Genomic DNA, 21,269 nt, shown 5'->3' with positions numbered 1-21,269 from the left:
ATCAAACACTTCACCAACCAGACTCCAAACAGGAACACACCAACAAAAACTAAGAACAACAACCAACACACAGCATCAGTAACATACAGGGACAACAGACACACACAGATCAGAAACAGATCAGCCAAGAATCTGCAACAGAGCAGACAAAAAACCACGACCAGACCAGACAAAAACCAGCAACATAGCAGACAAAAACCAGCGACAGAGCACCCAAAAACTAACAACAGATCAGTAACACACAGGAACAGATTGAAATGTTTGATCCATTTCAATCAAACACTTCACCAACCAGACTCCAAACAGGAACACACCAACAAAAACTAAGAACAACAACCAACACACAGCATCAGTAACATACAGGGACAACAGACACACATAGATCAGAAACAGATCAGCCAAGAATCTGCAACAGAGCAGACAAAAAACCACGACCAGACCAGACAAAAACCAGCAACATAGCAGACAAAAACCAGCGACAGAGCACCCAAAAACTAACAACAGATCAGTAACACACAGGAACAGATCAGCAACTTATTTGATGCATATTCCAATATACAAAGATTCATGATTAGGAAGATCTAACTCCCAAACAAGCATTGACACTAGATAATGTTTATGATGATGTTTACGGAGCTGATATGGGATCACCTTCAAGCCAAGGCCCCAAGCTAGACCTCTTGTCCAAAAAACATTTAGAAAAAAAATTGGGATTGTGTTCTTTCTGGATAGGTGATTCTACTCTTCAATGTTCTTAAAGATTGAAGAGTTGCTGCCTTGAGTCAATGCTTAAGGCTCCAACCAGGTCAAAACTATGGGTACTCTGCTCTCACATATGGAGAAAGGCATATGTATGAATTAGAATATGACAGACTTCCACATTTCATTCTATCAGACCAACTCTGTGGAGATCCTAGCCACTAGGAGGAATTCCACCAGAAGTACAACATAAGATTATCTAGGGGGTAATACTTAAGGTGAATTGGTATACCCTTGGAGGAATTCCACCAAAAGCATCTGAAGTTTACAAAATACCCAGGGCCAATAAAAATCAACATTGGTTTGCCCAATTTGCAACAAAATTTCAATAACATTTGACCCCTTCATGTACTTAACTTTGCCGCTACCTTCTACTACCACTCGGACAATGACAGTAACTGTATTTTATGGTGATGGGAGTGGTCTTCCAACGCAATACACTGTTACTCTCCTAAAACATGGCTGCTGTAAAGATCTCAGTCAGGCTCTGAGTACTACATGCTGCTTAAGGAGCGATGAAAGCCTGTTGCTTGCAGAGGTAATTTATATCTTCTTGACTTCTATTATATATTTACTAATCTGTTGCTAATTCTTTATGTATTAGTCTTCTGAAGCCCTGGATTTTTAATATGCAGGTTTACGAACATCGAACATATCGATATTTAGAGAACCCTTCGGAACCATTACCTTCTATAAAAGATGATGAACATATTGTAGCCTACGGGCTTCCAAAGCGGGCAGAATTAACAAGACTAGAGATATGTCATCGATACTTGGAAAAGTGAGTTATCATTCTTGAATCCTTAGTTGTTACGTTTCCACTTGGCTAAGATTCAAAAATCTTGAATCCTACCATGCCTTGTGTGTTTGGTCTTTATTGGGTAGAGTTGACATGTCTGAATGAGTCTATGGTTTTTATTTCCTTGTTAGGGATGCCAAATTGCCTAGTTGCATAGATGCTCTGATTGATCTTTTTAGTTTTTTGGTCTGAAGGCAATGAACTACATTATAGGAATAACCCTTGAACAAAAAGCCAAAAATGAAGGAAAAGTAATAAAAAAAGTGAATGAAGGTGGGATGTAACCCAGGTCTGAAGTCCGGTTGCTGTGTACTAGGATAGATGACACCTTTGTTTTAAGTAAACATTTATTAGGTTTAAGACTTTTTCCTTGTAACTAAAGCATCATTGCTTTCCAGATGTTTGTCAGATAATTTCAAGGGCAGTGAGAGGAAACTTTTGTTGACACCACTGGTTACTTATCTGGAGGACACACAAACTGGAGCTGACATCGATCTTGCTATTAGTAGAGTGTTGTCCCCATTGAGAAAGAAAACTTTTTTTAGTTCAACTATTGTTCGTAGTGGCAAGGAAAATGGCTCTGCTGTCGAAGCTATTGATGAATCAGCAAACATCTACGCTACCCATTCTGGACCTGGAAACCAGTCAATGGACAGCTTAGAACTGGAAGAAATGTCCTACAGGGAGTTGAGCTTTCAGCTCTGCATAACAGATAACAGAGGTTTGAACTGCAGGCCTATTTCAAAGGATTCACTCATAAAAACTGGTCAACTGGTTAAAGTTATGTTGGATTGGACTGATAAAGAACACAAATTATATGATTCCAGCTACTTAAAGGATGTTCCTGAGGTTCACAAGACCAAGCTTACTGTGAAGAAAACTCGACAAGAAGCTATCTCTTTATTTTCATGCTTGGATGCATTTTTAAATGAGGAACCTTTAGGGCCTGATGACATGTGGTAGAACACTTTTAATGCTTTTGACCAGCTGAATTGCATATTTTCAGAGCAATTCACCTCAAGTATTACTGCCTCATTTTTTGTTGTTTCAAAATTTCAATGTAGGTACTGCCCTCGTAAAATTTGTGGGTAGGGAGGATGCATCAACATTTTAAACTAGAAAAATACAGCCTTCCCATTGGAAACATATTCTGTCTATACAAAAACCACACGCTACAGAAACAAATTACAATAGGAAAATTTCCTACATTTATGCTAATTATAACCATGCTTATAAGTTATATCAATATAAACGTGACAAAGCTGCTTCTGAAATGGGTATTGAATCCCGTATAGATTATCAATTTCTTGAACATCATTACATTTCAAGTTCTAAACAGTGGAAATAAGTTGGAGAGGAAGCGATAGAGAGATTGAGGATGTTAATGATCAAAGGCTATGGTATATAAAGATTCAAGATAAACATTTGTCACATCTTTATGTAGACAGCTGGGGAAAAAAAACGGCAATTTTAATGTAAGAAGTAAACAAAATAAGCCTATCAAGTACATGGCAGCAATGTTTTATTGATCATGAAGTATTTGGAGTATTTGGAAATGCCAACAATAACTTGAGGCTTCTGATCTCATTTACAACAATTGAAAAAATAAGATTGTCAACACAGCAACCGACTGCCTTCCACTGGTTCTATCATACAACCACCTCAAACAAGACTCTTCGTAACCAATAAAATAAACCATAGTGCAAATTAAGTATGATTAATATTGCAATAAAATTAGTACAAAAGCTAACAACATTCGAACTTACTCATATCCAGGATAAGATAAAAGCAATATTAAGAGGGTGAAATAGTATAGAAAAGATATCTGTAAAGACACAAAATTAAATAGTAATTGAACAACCAAACATAGCAGGCTTGTGAAAATCAAACATGTGAATTTTAAAAACAAAAGTTCAACAAAAGTAATTTTCTCAGGGGAAAAAATTAACACAATCAACCATAAAAATACTAATTTTAAGTAACAGAATCATTGTTAAGCTTTAAGAGAATCAAAACGTGTTACAATTTAAAGATCACGTACATGCGGACAGGCCTCTAAGGACTATGATCAAGATAAAGACAAAATAACTAAACCAACTTGATATTTTGGCATCATCACCATAAAGAAAAGCTTTCGAATTTTTCAGTTGCAACTAGTATTTGGGACACTACTTGATTCAAATGGTTCTTACAAAGACCGAATATATCTAATTAAATTTCAAATTCGACAGTCCATCTTTCAAAATTAAGGAAAAATAATTATTGCACAAATTTCAGTCCCTAGACCTCCCATTCTAGAAAATAGATCTGTTTTAATCTTTTCTCTGTTCATCCTCACATACAGCTTTCCAATTAAGCTCCATTCCAGAAAACGTAATATGTAATGGGTATAGAACTATATCAGCAATTTGAAGAAAAAAAAATACACAATCTGAAGAAAATAAAAAAAATAAAGAGAAGATGCCCACAGCCAACTAAAACAAAGGCAACAAATAATTGCAGTAGCAGAGCATCAGGCATGTACAAGGATCCTCAAATAGCCATGTACAAGGATCCTCAAATAGCCATGTACAAGGATCCTCAAATAGCCAGGCATGGTATCCAAGAAGAATCAGGAGGATGATCACAGAAGCAAAGGAATCGATCGATATCAGTAAGTAATCAATTTTATTTTTTTATGAATAACCTAAGTAGAAAAACCTATAAAATAAACAGATATTAAACAAACATTCAAATATAGAGAGGAGTTGAACCCTAATTTTATTAAAAATACAGACAAACAATCCAAATCATATGAAATATTCACATTTAGTCAAGGGCTTTTACTAAATTCAAACTCTTAATTATAATCAATAGGACATTCATTCTCAAGTTTATAGCAGAAAACTTGCTGGAAAGAATAAAATACAGCATTAATTCTGAAAATTAATTTCGAAAATTGGGGAAAACAGAGATAGAGAAATAGAGAAATTGAGTGAGAGAGAGAGGAGGAGAGAGAAAGAGGACCCATACCTGATGGAAGAGAACACGCAGCAGTAAAGGAGATACGACGTCTGTGTGTGGCGACACTGAAGGAGGAAAACAGCGACGGCGCTGGAGAAGAATACACTGAAGGGGCGGTGGAGAAGAACACACAGCACTTGTGTTTTGAGAGGGAGAGGGAGAGGGAGAGGGAGAGGGGGAGAGACAGAGATTGATAGGAAAACTATTCGTCAATTTGTTTTGAGAGGGAGAGACAGAGATAGAGGCCCATGCGAAGACTGATAAAAAAATAAAATAAAAAAAGGAGGGAAAAATAAAACTGATAAAAAAAAAAAAAAGAGGGAAAAAAAAATCTAGGCAAAAAAAAAGAAAAAATAATATTTTTTTTTTATTACCGCTTAATATGTCAAAATTCTTCTTTCAAAATTGGTGGCAAAATAATTCTCACTAAAAGGCCTAAAAATATTAAAAATTATTAGTGACGAAAATATATTTCTCACCAAATGTTCTTAAAATATTCAAAATCAATTTTTTCAAAAACAAAAAAAAAATTAGATTATTGGTGACACAAATATATTCCTCATTCATAATATTTTAATTATTGAAAAAAAAAATTCTCACCAAAACTTTCAAAATTTTGGCACCATAAAAAAAAATTAGTGGGAAAAATTTAGGTGACGAAACTTATTTTTTTCTCACCTAAAAGTAAATATTTATTGACAAAAATAAATTTCGTCACCTATTATTTTTCTTTTTTTATTATACGTGACAAAATTTATAATTCCTCATGGCTTATTCTTATTTAGTGACGAAATTTGTTTTCTTCACTAATTTTTGTCACCACACCAAAACAAAGAATAAGAGAAAAAGACACCAGAAAAAGAGCAAACAGAAATCATGTACCAAATCATCAAGCAAAGAAGATGTGGCGGTTACCGGCAAGGCTGCTATTGGCGGTGACGATCGACAAGACTAATAGAGGCGACGATGGCGATCGGCATGGTGGAAGAGCAAGAGGTAACACAAATTAATACGTTATTTTGAGAGAGAGAGATGATAAACAGAAAAAAGAATAAAAAAAATTAATACCTTTTTTTTTTTATTGTCGCTCAATATATCAAAAATTTTCCATCAAAATTGGTGACAATATTATTTCCTCATCAAAAGATATCAGAAGTATTAAAACGTTTTGGTGACGAAAATATATTCATCACAAATAATTTTATAATTAGTGACAAATTTTTTTGTCACCAAAAGTCCCAAAATTTTGGCGCCACCCAAAAAAAATAACGGGAAAATTTTAAGTGACGAAACTTAAGTTTTCCTCACTTAAAATGAAGTATTTATTGACGAAAATATATTTTGTCACTTATAATTTTTTTTTTTTTATTATATGTGACAAAATTTATAAATTCCTCACGAATTATTTTCATTTAGTGACGAATTTTATTTTCTTCACTAGTTTTCGTCACCATAGGTTACTTTTGTTGTAGTGTATCATCAATTGGATTACCAATTAGCCAGTAAAGATGAATTACTTGTGATTCTTGGAGCAAACTCCATTGAAATTGACTGTATAGGATTGGGAATTGTTAAATAATTGAGAAGTGTTGTATACCCAAGACGAAACTGGACTTGTGGCTGGGTGAATCAAGTTTTGAGGACCAAACTTCTTAAGGTGGGGAGAATGTAACGACCCCAAAATCCGTATTCGAAAACACTTTTATGCCTTTGTGGGTTAATGCAATTTAATTTAATGATATATGTTTGAATTGAAGCATTATCTGTTAAGTTACGACTTTAAAGTTGAATTGCCGACCTTTATGGGTTCAGAAATCGGAATTGAGTGCATGGATATGTTAATGGGAATTTTTAGAGCTATTTGGGAAAATTAATTGTAAATTTAATTCATCTGATTCGTTAATGCATGTTTGGGTGGTTAACTTTGTACTGCAAATTGAAGGCCTTAGAGACTTCAGAAACCAGAACAGAGGACATATTTATGATCAGCGTAATTTTTAGAGTCATCTGGGAAGTTTAACTGAAATTTGATTTTATGCGATTCGTGAGGGCGTGTTTGGCCCTTCCTATTTGTAGAAAGCTTATATATATATATGCTATATGAGTTGTTCAACTCAACCTTTGAGCCAAGAAAATATCTAAGGAAAGAAAAATCTGGAGAGAGAGCAAGAGAGAAGCAAGAGAAGAAGAGAAAACTTGAGAATGATGAAGAAATCAAGGATTTGGCTTGAATTCATCATGGTTATACAAGAATAAGTGATGGTAAAGGCTTAAGGTAAGATTCTCCCTCTTAATCCTTAAAGATCATAAACTAAAGAGTGAGTTTCTTGGGTTATCTATGATTGTATGCGTGGGTCTTGTTTCTTCAAGTAAGAAAATGTTGAATCTTTGAATATGGCATGAATAATGTTACAACTTAGTTTCTTGTAGGAATTTTATGGTTCTTAAAGAGTCTAAAGAGGATTCCACCATATAAGTGAGCTTTGAACCCCAAACCATGGCTACTTTATGCTCTTGTGTTTTAAATCTTAATCTTGTCCTTGTGCTTGGGAATTTGAGTAGTATTTTGGGGTTATGATCTTTGATGGAAGCTAATAATGTGAAATTTATCATGTATTAAAGAGTTTTAGGCTTTGATTTACATGAAATTGAGGTTTGATTTTGAAAATGAGAGGTTCCAAATTATACAGCCATTTTCGGACTGCAAACTGCCAAGAGCCGCACGTACGGCGGGTCTTCCTGCACGTGCAGCTATCCAGTCCCAAAACCAAGTTTGATTCTGCGAAAAAGGCATGTAGTCCCGCACGTACGGCCCCATTCCCGCACGTGCGGCCTTGTTTCCCGCACGTGCGGGAACAGCTCTGTTCAGCCAACTTTGAATAGGCATCTCTTTTGCATCCGTACTCCGTTTTGAGTGATTCTAGAGCCTAAAATCAAGCCACGGCAGTCTAGTTTCCAATGGTAGTGGTCTCACTCCCAAATTATAAATACCGAATTAGATATGCCCAAATTAGTGAGAGTTGCTGACTTTCTGTCTACCGATTTTGTACAATTTCTTCGTCTGACCCATTTTCCTATCAATTCCTCCTATATTCTGAGACATGGATTATGCCTTATTGAAGACTAATGAGTTCAGAACTGATATGACTAATTGATTAAAAAGTAAAGTAAGGAATCAGGTATATTCTTATAATGTTATGTGCATTGTGTTTGTAGGTCCAGACGAGGACATCGTCTCACTGCTGTTAGAAACTTATCACTGTGAGTAATAGTAGTGTAACGATATTTTATACTTACTTCTAGTGCTTATGATTTATATATGGTTGTTGAGAATGACATATACTATTGACATTGTGCTCTGATTGAATTAACAGACATAATTGAACAATGGCACTGTTATGGACCTAAGGTCGTTCTGTCTCTGTTAATAAAAGTGGGCCTGAGGCCGTTATGATGTAAATTGATTATGATTCATGGGCAGAGGCCAAGGGAGGTAGTGTACATGTCGATGTTCTACCTACCCTACAATGTGTGGACAGCTGTCGTTATGTGGGCCTAAGGTCGTTCTGTATTATCTGTGGGCCTAAGGCTATTCTATATCTTATATAGGCCCGATGCCGTTCTGTATTATCTGTGGGCCTAAGGCCATTCTATATCTTATATGGGGCCAAGGCCGTTCTGTATTATCTGTGGGCCTAAGGCTATTCTGTATCTTATATGGGCCCGTGGCCGTTCCGTATTATCTGTGGGCCTAAGGCCATTCTGTATCCTATATGGGCCGGAGGCCGTTTTGAGATATAATTATGAATAAGGTCTATGTATGATTTGATATGCTTATTTACACTCTTTAAGACTATGCTCAATGAATTAACCTCCTTACATTACTATTATTCACTGAATTTTGTTCACTCCGTTTATATATATATATATATATTTATGTATGTGAGCCATCGGGGATCGACATTAGAATTGTATTAAGGTCCGTCTGTTTGCCAAGCTACCTGGGGTACGCCTCCGTATTGAGGCCTTAATTTTGAGTATTGGAAGTTATGTAATTTATGGAGTCATATGTAAGTATGTGTGAGATCGATATAAATTCTATGATTGTATATGTATATTTGAAAGTGTATTTAAATGCTTAAATCTAATTAAGCCATCATATATGCATAAGCTCAATAGATGTTGTCTTTTATTGATATTTGCAGTGTGTTCTAATAAAAACCAAACATTTAGGGGCGGGTTTGGGTCTTGACAATTTGACTATTCCACATCTAAATCAATCTATGAAGACAAGAATTCACTAGTAGAGAAAGTTTTCAATTTTTATTATAACAGTTGAAAATTGATTTGATGACTTGTATGGCTAGAATATATCAGAATTGTTAAGATGAAAAATGAATATAATGTTCATGTTTATTATTTTTTGGCCTATCAAGTTAAGAGAAGTAATGAGAGATTTTTCAAGAGTTTAGGTAAAAGGTAGGTAAAATCGCCCATAAAAATATTCCTTGTCAAAATATGGGCTTCTTGAGCCAAAAACATCAATGGTTATTGAATTAAACATTGAAGACATAGACTTTTAGAACAAAGCTGTTAACGTGTGGGGGGGGTTTAAGGCTAATTTTCTTAATTTTAATTTACATAACATTTCACTCTTTTTCATTATTAATTTATCAGCAAAATTAGTAAGTGATTCATGCGATGCAAGAGAATTTATTTTTAAAATTGAAGTAGTGGCCCAAGTCAGGAATCGACCCGTTTTCTTCTTTTAGTCAGGGCGCGGGGTTGTCTCACTTGTTTTTGAATTTACTGTAGTTGTTTGGACCATGGTTGGGCATCAGGTGGGCTGTGGAGTAGTAGCCAAAGCTTTTTGGCAATGCCTAGTCGTGCCCATGATGCTGGAGTTGAGGTGGCAAGTCCGTGCCCACAAAGGTTTTGACCGCAGCCACGATGAGTCGTGTATATAAGTCCGTCAATGCGCTGAAAAGTCATTTTTCTGGTTCTCTCTTCCTCTTTTCTCTCTTCTTCTGCCATTTTTTGGGTTTCTTCAACCTAAAAGCTTGGGTTTCATCTAGTTACACTAGGGGTGCTCCCAGATCAGTTTTATGTAGTTTGCAGTTTAGTTTTGACCCACCCGCATCTATGCGATTTGGGGAAAAGTCAAACCGCAACCACCTGCAGTGCGGTTTGCGGTTTGTGAGGATATAGTTTGCGGATGTGCGGGCGGTTTGCGGTGTGGATTTTTTCCTTTAAAAATTAATTTTTGAGTTTCTTTTTCCCGTTTTATAAATATTTATTTTGGGTCATTTTCTTCCAATTTTCTAAAATGCTCCAACATTAATATTTAATGAATTAAAACTTATAAAATTAAAAACACAAAAAAATCAATTCATAACACAAGTATACTACCCAACAATACAATTAAAGTAAAATCATTCAAAATCCTAAGCTAAATCATCAATCTCATTCTCCAACTACTTTCGCAACATTCTCCATCTACTACTACCCAATAATACAAAATTAAAGTAAAATCATTCAAAATCGTAAGCTTACCTAAAAACAATTCTTCATTAACTATTACATTCATCCAAAATGCAATAATAAAATGAAAAAAAAATAAAATAAAATTGTTGTCAAACAAACTTTATTAACTATTACATTCATCCAAAATGAAAATGCTATAAAAAATAGAATAAAATTGTTGTGAAATAAAATAAAAACATTTGAAACACAATATCTCAAACTCCATCATTATGAATCACATCCAAGCTCCAAAATTTTCAATTCCATGCATTTGGTTAATGAACCCTGCACAAAAACAAACTGAAAAATAAAAAATTTAATCTTTAATCTTCATAATTCCTTTGACAAAAAAAGTGTAAAAGAATAAAGTAAAGAAAAGATAAACAAATGTCTATTTATTGCATCTCAATATAGTAAGAAAATGTGTTGAGTATATGAAAAATTTACCAATGAGCAAATGGATTAGAGTTCAATTATAGTATTAGCATCAACATTATAGGTTGAAGTTGAAGATGAGCTTGACTCCAAAGTACTTAATTAGGAGTCAACAAGAGAAGATCAATAAAACTTACATTAGAAAATAAATTATACAAATAAAAATGAAGATAAATAAATTCTCATACTACTCAAGTCATATTGCTCAAATTCTTCCACATCATCCATCGCCTTTCGAAAAGAAATTGGAAGGTTGCTTCGAAACCAATTTTGAGTACATAGAAGAGCTTCAACCATAGAAGGCAAGAGTGAACTACGAAATGGGTCAAGAACACGGGCCCCCATACTAAAAGTTGATTCCGACACAACGGTAGAAATAGGCATGGCCAACACATCCCTTGCAAGTTGAGATAGCACTCTATAATTGGTTGCATTCACTATCCGATAATCCAAAATCTCAAATGTTTGATTCTTTACAAAATGTTCAACCTTGGACAAATATTGTTCCAATTCTGACTTAGATCCACTAGTCTATCTGTCACGACCCAAACCTACCCCCATTGGTTTAGCGTCGCAACCGGCCAGTAATCTTTGGATTACCAAAAGCCTCTGGATAGAATATCATATAAATAGGGGCTGAGGAAGCAAATATACAAAGTACAACATCCATTGAGCTGTGCAGACATACATGAGACAAAATAATTTTTAAACTCATAAACATATATGTCACGTCACACAGATACAGTAATTTTACGTCACCCCAAGTACAGATAACCAAAAACTTGTTCAAGATAAAAAAAAGAAAACAAAGTTTTAAATGTTCATGAAACAAGGCCACAAGGCTTGACTTGATCTAGAACCTCCTTGGGAAGCGCAAAGGGTGGCTAACAAAACGGAGTCTTAGGCTATCAACTCTGGGCCTGGTCACGTCCCTGATCACCTACATACATAATATAAATAGTGAGTAGGATTCCAATGAATAATAACAGAGTAAAGGGGTCAAATGAATGTTGTCCATAACCGTTACAGAATACAAATTCAGTAGTTATTCAAAATGGATTCATAATCATGTTCAGAAATCATAGTTCATAACAGATACAGATTCAGAATCATACTCATAATCAGAATTTGTAGTTGATCATACGTGGTACATTCATTAGCACTAGCAGAAACAGTTGACCCATAAAGGGAAGGCCATAAAGGCATACAGTTGACTCACGTGCACGGAGACTGTACAGTTAACTCATGAGATGTATAGTTGGTCCATAAATGGGACATATACATAAGGATCCATAACAGTTGGCTCATGAAATGTACAATTGGCCCATAAATTGGGACGTAACAGAACAGATAACCGATGTCATCTGAAGCTAAGAATGCCTCGAGTACATTTCAGAAATATTGGACAACCATTCATTCATACAGAAAACAATATTTCAAAAAAGAGTTCATCTTATATCATTCAAAAAATACTTATAATTGAACATAGCTTTACAAAGTTATTACTCACGAATGGCTCCCAAGTGGATAGGCAAAATAGACAACCGGATAGCCTATGGCGCGTGACCTACACAAACACATAATAGATACACATTTGAAACACACGTTTAGAATATTTTTAGCTTATTATGTTTCGTTCTTAGTGTGTTTCTATGTTTTACCCTCACTATTATGTTATAATCATGGCCTAGGAATGCCTAGGATACAATCAGGGTGCTAAAATACATTTGAAAACACTTAACAAAACTTGCTGAAAATAGGGTCGTCGGTCGAGCGTAACTTCTTTCGCTCGAGCGGACATGCAAAATGTGACTGATTGCTCAAGCGATCTGCAAACTTTTGTAAAAGTGCTGGTTGCTTGATTTTTTCACTCGATGCTCACTCGAGTGCAACTTTTGTCGCTTGAACGATCTACAAAACACGCCAACTTCTGGGAGCATGCATTTTACACTTGAGCCACCTTTTGGTCGCTCGAGCAGAAGTGTGGAAATGAAGGTGGTCGCTTGAGCGGAGAATCCGTCACTCGAGCGGGGAGGTCGAATTCTGGAATTTCTAGATTCACCTCCAAGCTTCCAAACTCAATTCAAACACTACAAAACTCATCCTTTTGGGCCAAAAACTTGAGAAATCATATGTAAACTTGGGAAACATTGAGAATTCTAAATCATTTCGCAAAATCAATGCCCAAAAATTTACCAATTAAACAAAACAAAACCCAATTCTTTGAAAACATAACATGGATGTATTGCTTTGACTTGAAGACTTCCAAAACATGATCTAGTGACTCGAAATGAAATGAAACTTGATGAATTCCCAAAACTAAAGTGATTTAGTAACATGGATATGGAATTTCTTGGGAAATAACTTCAAAATACTATGAATTATGTATGCATGTATGATACACTCCCATAGTCAACCACCTAAGTTCAATTCTTGCACTACACAACCCAATTCTTTGAATTCATGTACTAAGTGACTTAATCTCAAAGCTAAAGGGTTGAATTCTCACCTTCAATGGCCAATTACACTCTCAATGGTCAATGTTTGAAGTCTCATGCCAACCCTTCCAAATTCTTTTACAATCCTCCTAAGATGAGCTCAATCTTCTCTCTCTCTCTCTCTCTCTCTCTCTCTCTCTCTCTCTCTCTCTCTCTCTCTCTCTCACGTTTTGTCTCTTGAAGGCTCAAAGATTATGAGAAAAGGTGGCTCAAGTGATGTGTACAAGCCTTATATAGGCTTGGATTAAGAACTTGTTTAATCAGGCTTAATTCAGTATTTAATTATTCTAATTAAGTCGTTCCGAATCGAATTTCAATTGAACTTACCATGATGTTCTAAAAATTCCAAATAACATGTATACCAAGTCAATTTCTGAATCGAATGCCGATAAGGCCTTCAATTCGCAAATCGAGATAGAAACAAGAACAGACCTTTCTACGATAAACAGACATAAGCACAATAATGCAACATACACATGCAAATTAATTCAGAATTTCTCTTAATTTTTGATTAGGTTTATTTAACCATGAATTAACGTAAATCAAAGGTCGTGGTTGTTACAGCCTTCCCCCCTTAAAGAGTTTGATCCTCCAAAGTCGAATTACCTTCATTCTGGAAGAATACCAGATTCAAAGGAAATAACTCAGGGTATCTTCTTATCATGTCTTCTTCGGTCTCCCATGTTGCATAGGTTCCTCCGTGATTCTGCTAATCAACCTTCACTAATGGGATTTCCTTGTTTCTTAATCTTTTGATTCGGCGATTTACAATTTGCATTGGTCTCTCCTCGTACGTATATTCATCTTTTAGAAGCACATGAGTCGATTCAATCACATGTAGTGGATCTCTCAAATAATCCCGAAGCATAGAGACATGAAAAATATTGTGCATATGTTTCATGACTAGTGGTAAAGCTACCCCAATACGTCACTGAATTAATCTTCGCAAGGATTTCATAGGGTCCAACATATCTTGGTTCTAATTTGCCTTTCACACCAAAACGTGCCTAGCATTTCATTGGAGTCACTTTGATACATACGTGATCCTCGACTTCATATTCTCTGTCTCTTCTTCAGACATTAGCATAACTCTTCTGGCCGCTTTGTGCAGTTTTTAGTCTTTGTTGGATCAATTTCACGTTTTCAGTTGTCTCTTGCACAAGTTCCGGTCCCAACAAGGGTTAATCACCTACTTCGGCCCAACAAATTGGTGAACGGCACTTCCTTCCATACAAGGCTTCATATGGAGCCATACCAATACTCGAATGATGGCTATTGTTATACACAAACTCAGCCAGTGGTAAATAAGTCTCCCAATTGCCTTGGAAATCTAGGGCACACATTCTGAGCATAACCTTCAAAGTTTGTATCACTCTTTTTGATTGGCCGTATGTCTGTGGGTGATAAGCACTGCTCAATCTGAACTCAGTTCCCAAGGCTTGTTGTAAACTTTGCTAGAATCTTGAAGTAAACTTGGGGTCTCTGTCAGATACTATGGAAACTAGAACTTCATGCAATTTCACAATCTCATTGATATATACATTAGCCAATCTAACCACATTATTTATAGATTTGATGGGCAAAAAGCGGACAGATTTAGTTAAAGGGTCAACAATGACCCAAATAGAATCTACACCTCGGAAAGAGCGAGGCAATCCCATAATGAAGTCCATGGTAATGTGCTCCCATTTCCATTCCGATAATGAAAGCGGCTGTAACAAACCAGCGGGTCGTTGATATTCATCTTTAACTTGTTGGTAGTATAAACATCGAGCCACAAAATTTGCAATACACTTTTTTATTCCTAGCCACCAGAAATTCAGTTTTGAATTGTGATACATCTTCGTATTTCTCGAACGCATAGAAAATTTTGAGTTGTGAGCTTCAGTCATGATGCATTTCCTCAAGTCAAAACAGTCTGGCACACAAAGACAATTTTGAAATTTTAACACATCATTGTCAAGCGCAAATCCCGATTTTGGTTTTGAATCAATCTCATTAACATTTTTCCTTAAAAACTCATCTTCGCATTGTTTCACTTTAATCTCTTCAATAATTGCAAGCTGAGTGGAAATGGCAGCTAAAATCCTGCCCTGTTCATGTAACACAACTTCAATCTCATCCTTCTCCAAGTCACATAATAACTCTCTGACTGGTGAGCAAACATGATAAATTAGCAATAGATTTTTGGCTCAATGCATCTGTAATAGTATTTGCCTTCCCTGGATATACAAAATTTGCAAGTTATAGTCCTTGATCAATTCTAGCCATCCCCTCCGTCTCATGGTCAATTCTGTTTGGGTGAAGAAATATTTGAGGCTTTTATGGTCTGTGTAGACTTCATAAGTCACACACCATACAAATAATGTTGCCAAATCTTCAAAGCAAAAACCACTACAGAGAGTTCAAGGTCATGGGTTGGATAATTTCTTTCATGAGGACGGAGTTGCCGAAAGGCATAAGCAATTACCTTTCCATTTTGCATTAAGACACACCCCAAGCCTTTGTAGGAAGCATCATTGTAAATCTGAAACCCATCAATACCATTAGACTAAGTCAAAATTGACGCAGTCACTAATCTAGTCTTCAACTCTTAGAAGGCAGACTCTCTTTGGTCGTTCCAGTCAAATGCAACATTTTTTTGGGTTAACCGGGTGAATGGCATAGCAAGTTTTGTGAAATCTTCCACAAATCTTCTGTAGTAACCTACAAGTCCCAGAAAACTTCTAGATTCTGACACGTTGGTTGGTCTTGGCCAGTCGACAATGGCTTCAATTTTCTGTGGGTCTACTGATACACGATCCTTTTTGATCACATGTCCCAGAAACACTACACTGTCAAGCCAAAATTCACATTTGGGCAATTTGGCATATAATTTCTTCTCTCTGGAAATCTGTAAAACAGTTCTCAAATGACTCTCATGTTCTTCCCTACTTTTGGAGTAAATTAGAATGTCATCAATAAACACAACTATAAACTCATCTAGAAATTGTTTAAAAACCCTATTCATCAGGTCCATAAAGGCTGCGGGTGCATTTATTGCCCCAAATGGCATGACTAAAAATTCATAGTGCCCATATTGAGTTCTGAATGTTGTTTTTTCTACATCTTCTGCCTTGACCCTTAACTGGTGATACCCGGATCTAAGATTTATCTTAGAGAACACTTGGGCTCCCTGGAGTTGGTCGAACAGGTCATCTATTCGGGGTAAGGGGTATTTGTTTTTCACAGTTACTTATTTAACTCACGATAATCTATACATAACCTCAAAGACCAATCCTTCTTTTTCACAAATAGAACTAGAGCACCCCAAGGTGACGTGCTCGGACGGATGAATTTCTTGTCAAAAAGTTCTTAGAGTTGAACTTTCAATTCTTTCAGTTCAGTAGTGGACATTCTGTATAGGGTTTTAAAAATCGGTTGTGTCCCAGGTATAACATCAATAGTAAACTCGATTTCTCTATCAATTAACTCCCCAGGTAAGTCATTAGGAAATACATCAGGAAATTCACTGACTACAGGAATTGTTTCCACACTAGCATTATCTGAAGACTCAGTCATCACACAAAACAAATAACCCCGACACCTTTTTCTTAACAATTTCTGGCTTTCATAAATGAAATCAAGTACAGTGGAGAAACTACCCCAGTTCTAATAAAAACAAACTCAGGTTTACCAGGTGGTCTAAACACAGTAGATTTATTCACACAATCAATGGTGGCGTAGTATTTGGTCAATAAATCCACACTCAGAATAAAATCGAAATGATCAATGCTCAGGGGTAACAAATCAGCATATAATGTCATATTACCAATCATAATATCACAAGCCGGATAGACATAAGCACGTATCATAGAACCCCCAGATGGTGTAGACACAGATGATAAACAATTCATAGGTTCTAATGGTCTAGTTAATTTCTGTGAAAACGCATGCGGTACAAATGAATATGTGAAACCAGAATCTATCAACACATGGGCATTCTGAGCACAGATAGAAATTATACCTGACACCACGGATTCGGTATTTTGTACATCGCCAGGCATAAGTGCAAAAACTCTACCCTGTCTTAAGGGTTCTTTTCCCGTATTAGTTCTAGCATTTGTTCTTGATCCAGAAGTAGATCCTGCTGAACTTGTAACAAGACGGTTGGCATTTTCTAACCCAATTGGATAATCTCTTATCATGTGGCTCGTCTTGCCACACCAGAAACAAGCCACAGATACCCGATGGAAAACTCCTCTATGTCTCCTCCCACATTGAGTACAAACAGGCGTAGATCCACCGCTTTGACTTGAGCTGCTAGAAGATCCCGTATTTTGTTTCTTATTCACAGCAAATGACCAGTCCTTTTTGAAACTGTTTCCAGATCTTTTTCCTTTCTAATCAGTTGTTGGGACAAGAGCTTGTTTCTTTGCTGCCAAAATGGCTTCCGCCATCAATGCCCTATCAAGAACATTCACATACGTAGGTAGGTTGAGGACTCCTACCTGATCTAATATATCTAAATCTAATCCACCCTCAAATTTTCGAGCCTTCTTGTAGTCTGTGTCTACCATATAAGGCATAAATTGAGCTTGTTTAGTGAATTTGGCCTCATACTCGGCCATGGACATGTTGTCTTGCTTGAGTTCCTGAAATTCTAAAACCTTTTGGTTCCGGAAGCACTGCAGAAAGTACTTTTCATAGAAGATCGTATTAAATTGAGTCCATGTCATATTCCTATTACTATTTCGGTCCAATAACCACCATCTCTAGGCTTCATCTTTTATAGGGCGTAAGTGGCCAAAAGAACTTTCTGAATCTCAGAACAGGGGAATACTTCAAACAATTTCTCAATTTCTCAATTTCCAATAACCATGTTTCAGCTTTTAACAGTTCAATACCTCCCAGGAAAGTTGGCGGTTTCATTTTCATGAACTTCTAAGTTAGGTTGATTATATCACTGTTATCTGGCTCATATTGTGCTGGTGGAGGCGAGGGAGGCAAGGTTGCCGCCTCAGTTGTTGTGTCAGTGTTTCAGTCAGAGCTGCAAGCATTTGTTTCATACGGCTCATGCGAGCCTCTGAGGATTCACTTGTATCATTACTTCTTGCATTTTTGATGATACTATAAAGAGAAAAGGTAAGAATAAACATAGAAATAATCTTGTCTGTTTCTTTCAATTTCATTTGTTTAGGTTGAAATTCAGTTTCCACAGTTATAAAGATTAGCACAAATTCACACATGCAGATGAAATGTCCCTAATTCTTTTCTAAGACATCCGACAGCTCACATGGACTTGTGTGTGTGGTATAACTCGTGCTCTGATACCACTCTGTCACGACCCAAACCTGCCCCCATAGGTATAGCATCGCAACCGGCCAGTAATCTTTGGATTACCAAAGGCCTCTGGACAGAATATTATATGAATAGGGGTTGTGGAAGCAAATATACAAAGTACAACGTCCATTGAGCTGTACAGACATATATGAGACAAAATAATTTTTATACTCATAAACATATATGTGACGTCACACAGATACAGTAATTTTATGTCACCCCATGTACAGATAACCAAAAACTTGTTCAAAATAAAAAATAAATAAAATAAAATAAAAAGAAAACAAAGTTTTAAATGTTCGTGAAACAAGGCCACTGTAGCTCGCCTTTTTTCACGCCCCCTTGTAGAAGGTTCAAAAGAAAGCCCTACAGTTCAGACTTCTATGGTTCTGAATCTAACCTCACAAGTGCAATGTGAAATTGATAAACACAAAAGAGTCCAAATCCGGCAAATCGTTGGAAAATTGATTTTGAATCAAAAAGTGCCACAATTGGACAGCTTTGCCAGATATAGAGTCGCCACCTAAATATTTTTTGTTATGGGGAAATTTAGGAAACCCTGAATCGTGCCAAAGGCCACGTGTCCATCATCACCAAAGTTGCCTCAGCTCAGGAACTTAGGTATGAAGAGGGAAGGTCATGAATTGAGCACCCCTACTCACCCAATCAAAGATCAGCCTCTACTAATCATGATATGAGTTTTTATAAACATTATGTGCTCTTATTCCAGTTATTAGGCTAGCATTACTATGTGATGTGCACAAGCAAGTGTAGATTAGTTTGCTCAAGTTGGAACAATTCAACTCATGTTTGTTTTGCGAAAATGGTTTGAATTTTCTACCTCAAGTGGGCTTAAAGTTTGTGGATTTGCCACCAAACATAGTGGGCTTAAAACATGATTTTCCACTCAGCAAAGTGGGCTTAAAACTTACATTTGTTGAATCATTCCAATTCAAACAACAAGCCTTCATCCACAGGCATTCAAGCAGTTTAGCATTTAAGCATTTAGCCTTATCGTAAGCATGCTAGTCATGGCAACATTCACACTCATGCAAGTATGCTAAAGCATAAAAACTCACCTAGTACTCCGAGCTAAGATAAAGCAAAAGAGTTAGGAAAAATGCATGATTCCTAACTGTGTTAAATGTCTAATGCAACACATGCAATATGCAATTAATAGGGTCGGCTACTAATATGGCATATCAAGCAATATTATAACATGCGGTTAAACACATATTCAAAGATTTATTGAAAAGACAATGCAGTTTGAATGATGTGCCAAGCATCGGTGCATGCAATACGAATGAATGGATGTAAGCATAAAGCATAAGGTATGCTAATTGAAACATGTCCCTAATCTAACCATCAAAAGTGATTAAATAAAAGGGAGAAAGACGTGGGGTTGGAAGAGATACACACACGCACGCACACTTATTACAACATTACGCCCTCGTGAAGGAGGGTCCGAATAAATAAAAGCTAACTAGCTAGCTAAACTGAGCTAACTAATTCTTACAAAACTTGAATTAATTAACTATTCTAGTTAACAAATTACAAAACGAAATTGAATAACTAGTTAAACTAACTAATTACTTACAACAATTAATTAGCTACAACTAATTAATTATAACACATATTTGATCTATTGCTAATTAAACTCATTAGCTAATCCTGGAAAGCGAGGGAGGCCCATGCATGCTTGGTTTCCACCCAAAAAGCCACTGCCTTGCTGCTGAATGCCTTTGTTCACATATTGAACACCAACAATTCTACTAACTTTCAGAACACCTCTGCTTTACCTTACCAACACACTGTGCAAATTTCATTGATGACCGACAGGGGGCCGGTCGACTACCAATGTGTAGACACCCCATTTTTGACCATCCTAAAGACTTGGAAGTTCTCGCAGGTACATCTGATGGCGAGTATGATTGCTCACCGAATGCTTGAAGTCTGCGACAGAATGCCATAGGCTTGAGTTTTCCAAACCCTACACCTTTTTTGTCTCATCTTTGGACCATGTCTAGGTATTTTCAGCATGATGTTGTTGATGACCTGCCGGCCATCCTTGAGGGCTACTGGCCATGGCTCTTGGCCTGCTAGCCATTGATGTGCCCTGCCAGCCATCACTGATGGCCGGCCGGCCACCAATGTATCGGCAAATATTTTGTGATATTTTGTGCCAGCTGTTTGCACAGATTGAAGCATTTTCCAACACGTGTGTGGCTAGATCTTTATGAGGGGATTTTGTATTTTCTATATATAGAAGCCCTCTCTTTCTTGTGCAAGGGTTAGAAAATTTTGAAGAGAAAAAAATTCTCTCTCTCTCTCTAGATATTTTGTGCCTTATAGCCTAAATTCTCTACACTTTTGTATATGAACCCTTGATCAAACTTGATCACCATTGAGTTGAGGCTACTTGAGGCCCTCTTTGAGATTTAAAAGAGAATTTTGGCTTGGTTTAGCTTGGTTTTGGTGCCTAAATTGCATCTTGTCTTCAAGAGGTAAAACACTTGTATTTTAAGCTTTATTTAAATACTTGTTTTGCCATCTTTACATACTATTTTAAGGCTGGTTTTGACCTCTAAAAAACTCTATTTTTATGGTTTAAAAGTGGTGGTTTGAGGTTCCTTTTGAGTTAGGGGTGGTTCACCCTTTTGTTCCTTGGTTTGTTAAGCTTTTGTGCTATCTTCCAACACTTTCAAATCAAATTTTTTTGGCCCTTTTAACCACTGAATTTCAGAGGATTTTCAGTGGTAAAAACCATGTTTTGAAGTCCAAAATATGAGGGATTAGCCTCCCCTCCTTGTGTCTTGTTTGCATGCCCAGATAGCTTTGTGTGTTAGCATGTTTTTCTAGCTTAACTTAGCTTTTGTCCAACATGTTTTTGCCACTGTTTTGACCTGCTTTGGTTCTATTTTGGACTGGTT

At 36.5% G+C, this 21,269-nt stretch overlaps 1 protein-coding gene and 1 pseudogene across 1 annotated transcript; one reads left to right on the top strand and one right to left on the bottom strand.

Annotated features, from left to right (window-relative positions):
- Nucleotides 1-1,147: 1,147 nt before the first annotated feature.
- LOC145805678 (ubiquitin carboxyl-terminal hydrolase 10 pseudogene) lies at nt 1,148-2,521 on the top strand (annotated as a pseudogene).
- A 13,850-nt stretch (nt 2,522-16,371) lies between these two features.
- LOC145805677 (uncharacterized) lies at nt 16,372-17,735 on the bottom strand. The gene is made up of 3 exons (XM_082900853.1): nt 17,508-17,735; nt 16,694-17,399; nt 16,372-16,562 (listed from the first exon to the last, which is right to left on the bottom strand). The coding sequence occupies exons 1-3, from the start codon at nt 17,733-17,735 to the stop codon at nt 16,372-16,374; spliced, it is 1,125 nt and encodes a 374-aa protein (XP_082756979.1).
- Between the last annotated feature and the right edge of the window lie 3,534 nt (nt 17,736-21,269).

The sequence above is a fragment of the Camellia sinensis genome, chromosome 13 (genome assembly GCF_055761805.1).
Source record: "Camellia sinensis isolate YWXY chromosome 13, ASM5576180v1, whole genome shotgun sequence".
Classification (NCBI taxonomy): Eukaryota; Viridiplantae; Streptophyta; class Magnoliopsida; order Ericales; family Theaceae; genus Camellia; species Camellia sinensis.
Note: the sequence above shows the minus strand (reverse complement) of the source record. Positions and strands in the feature narration are given on the sequence as shown.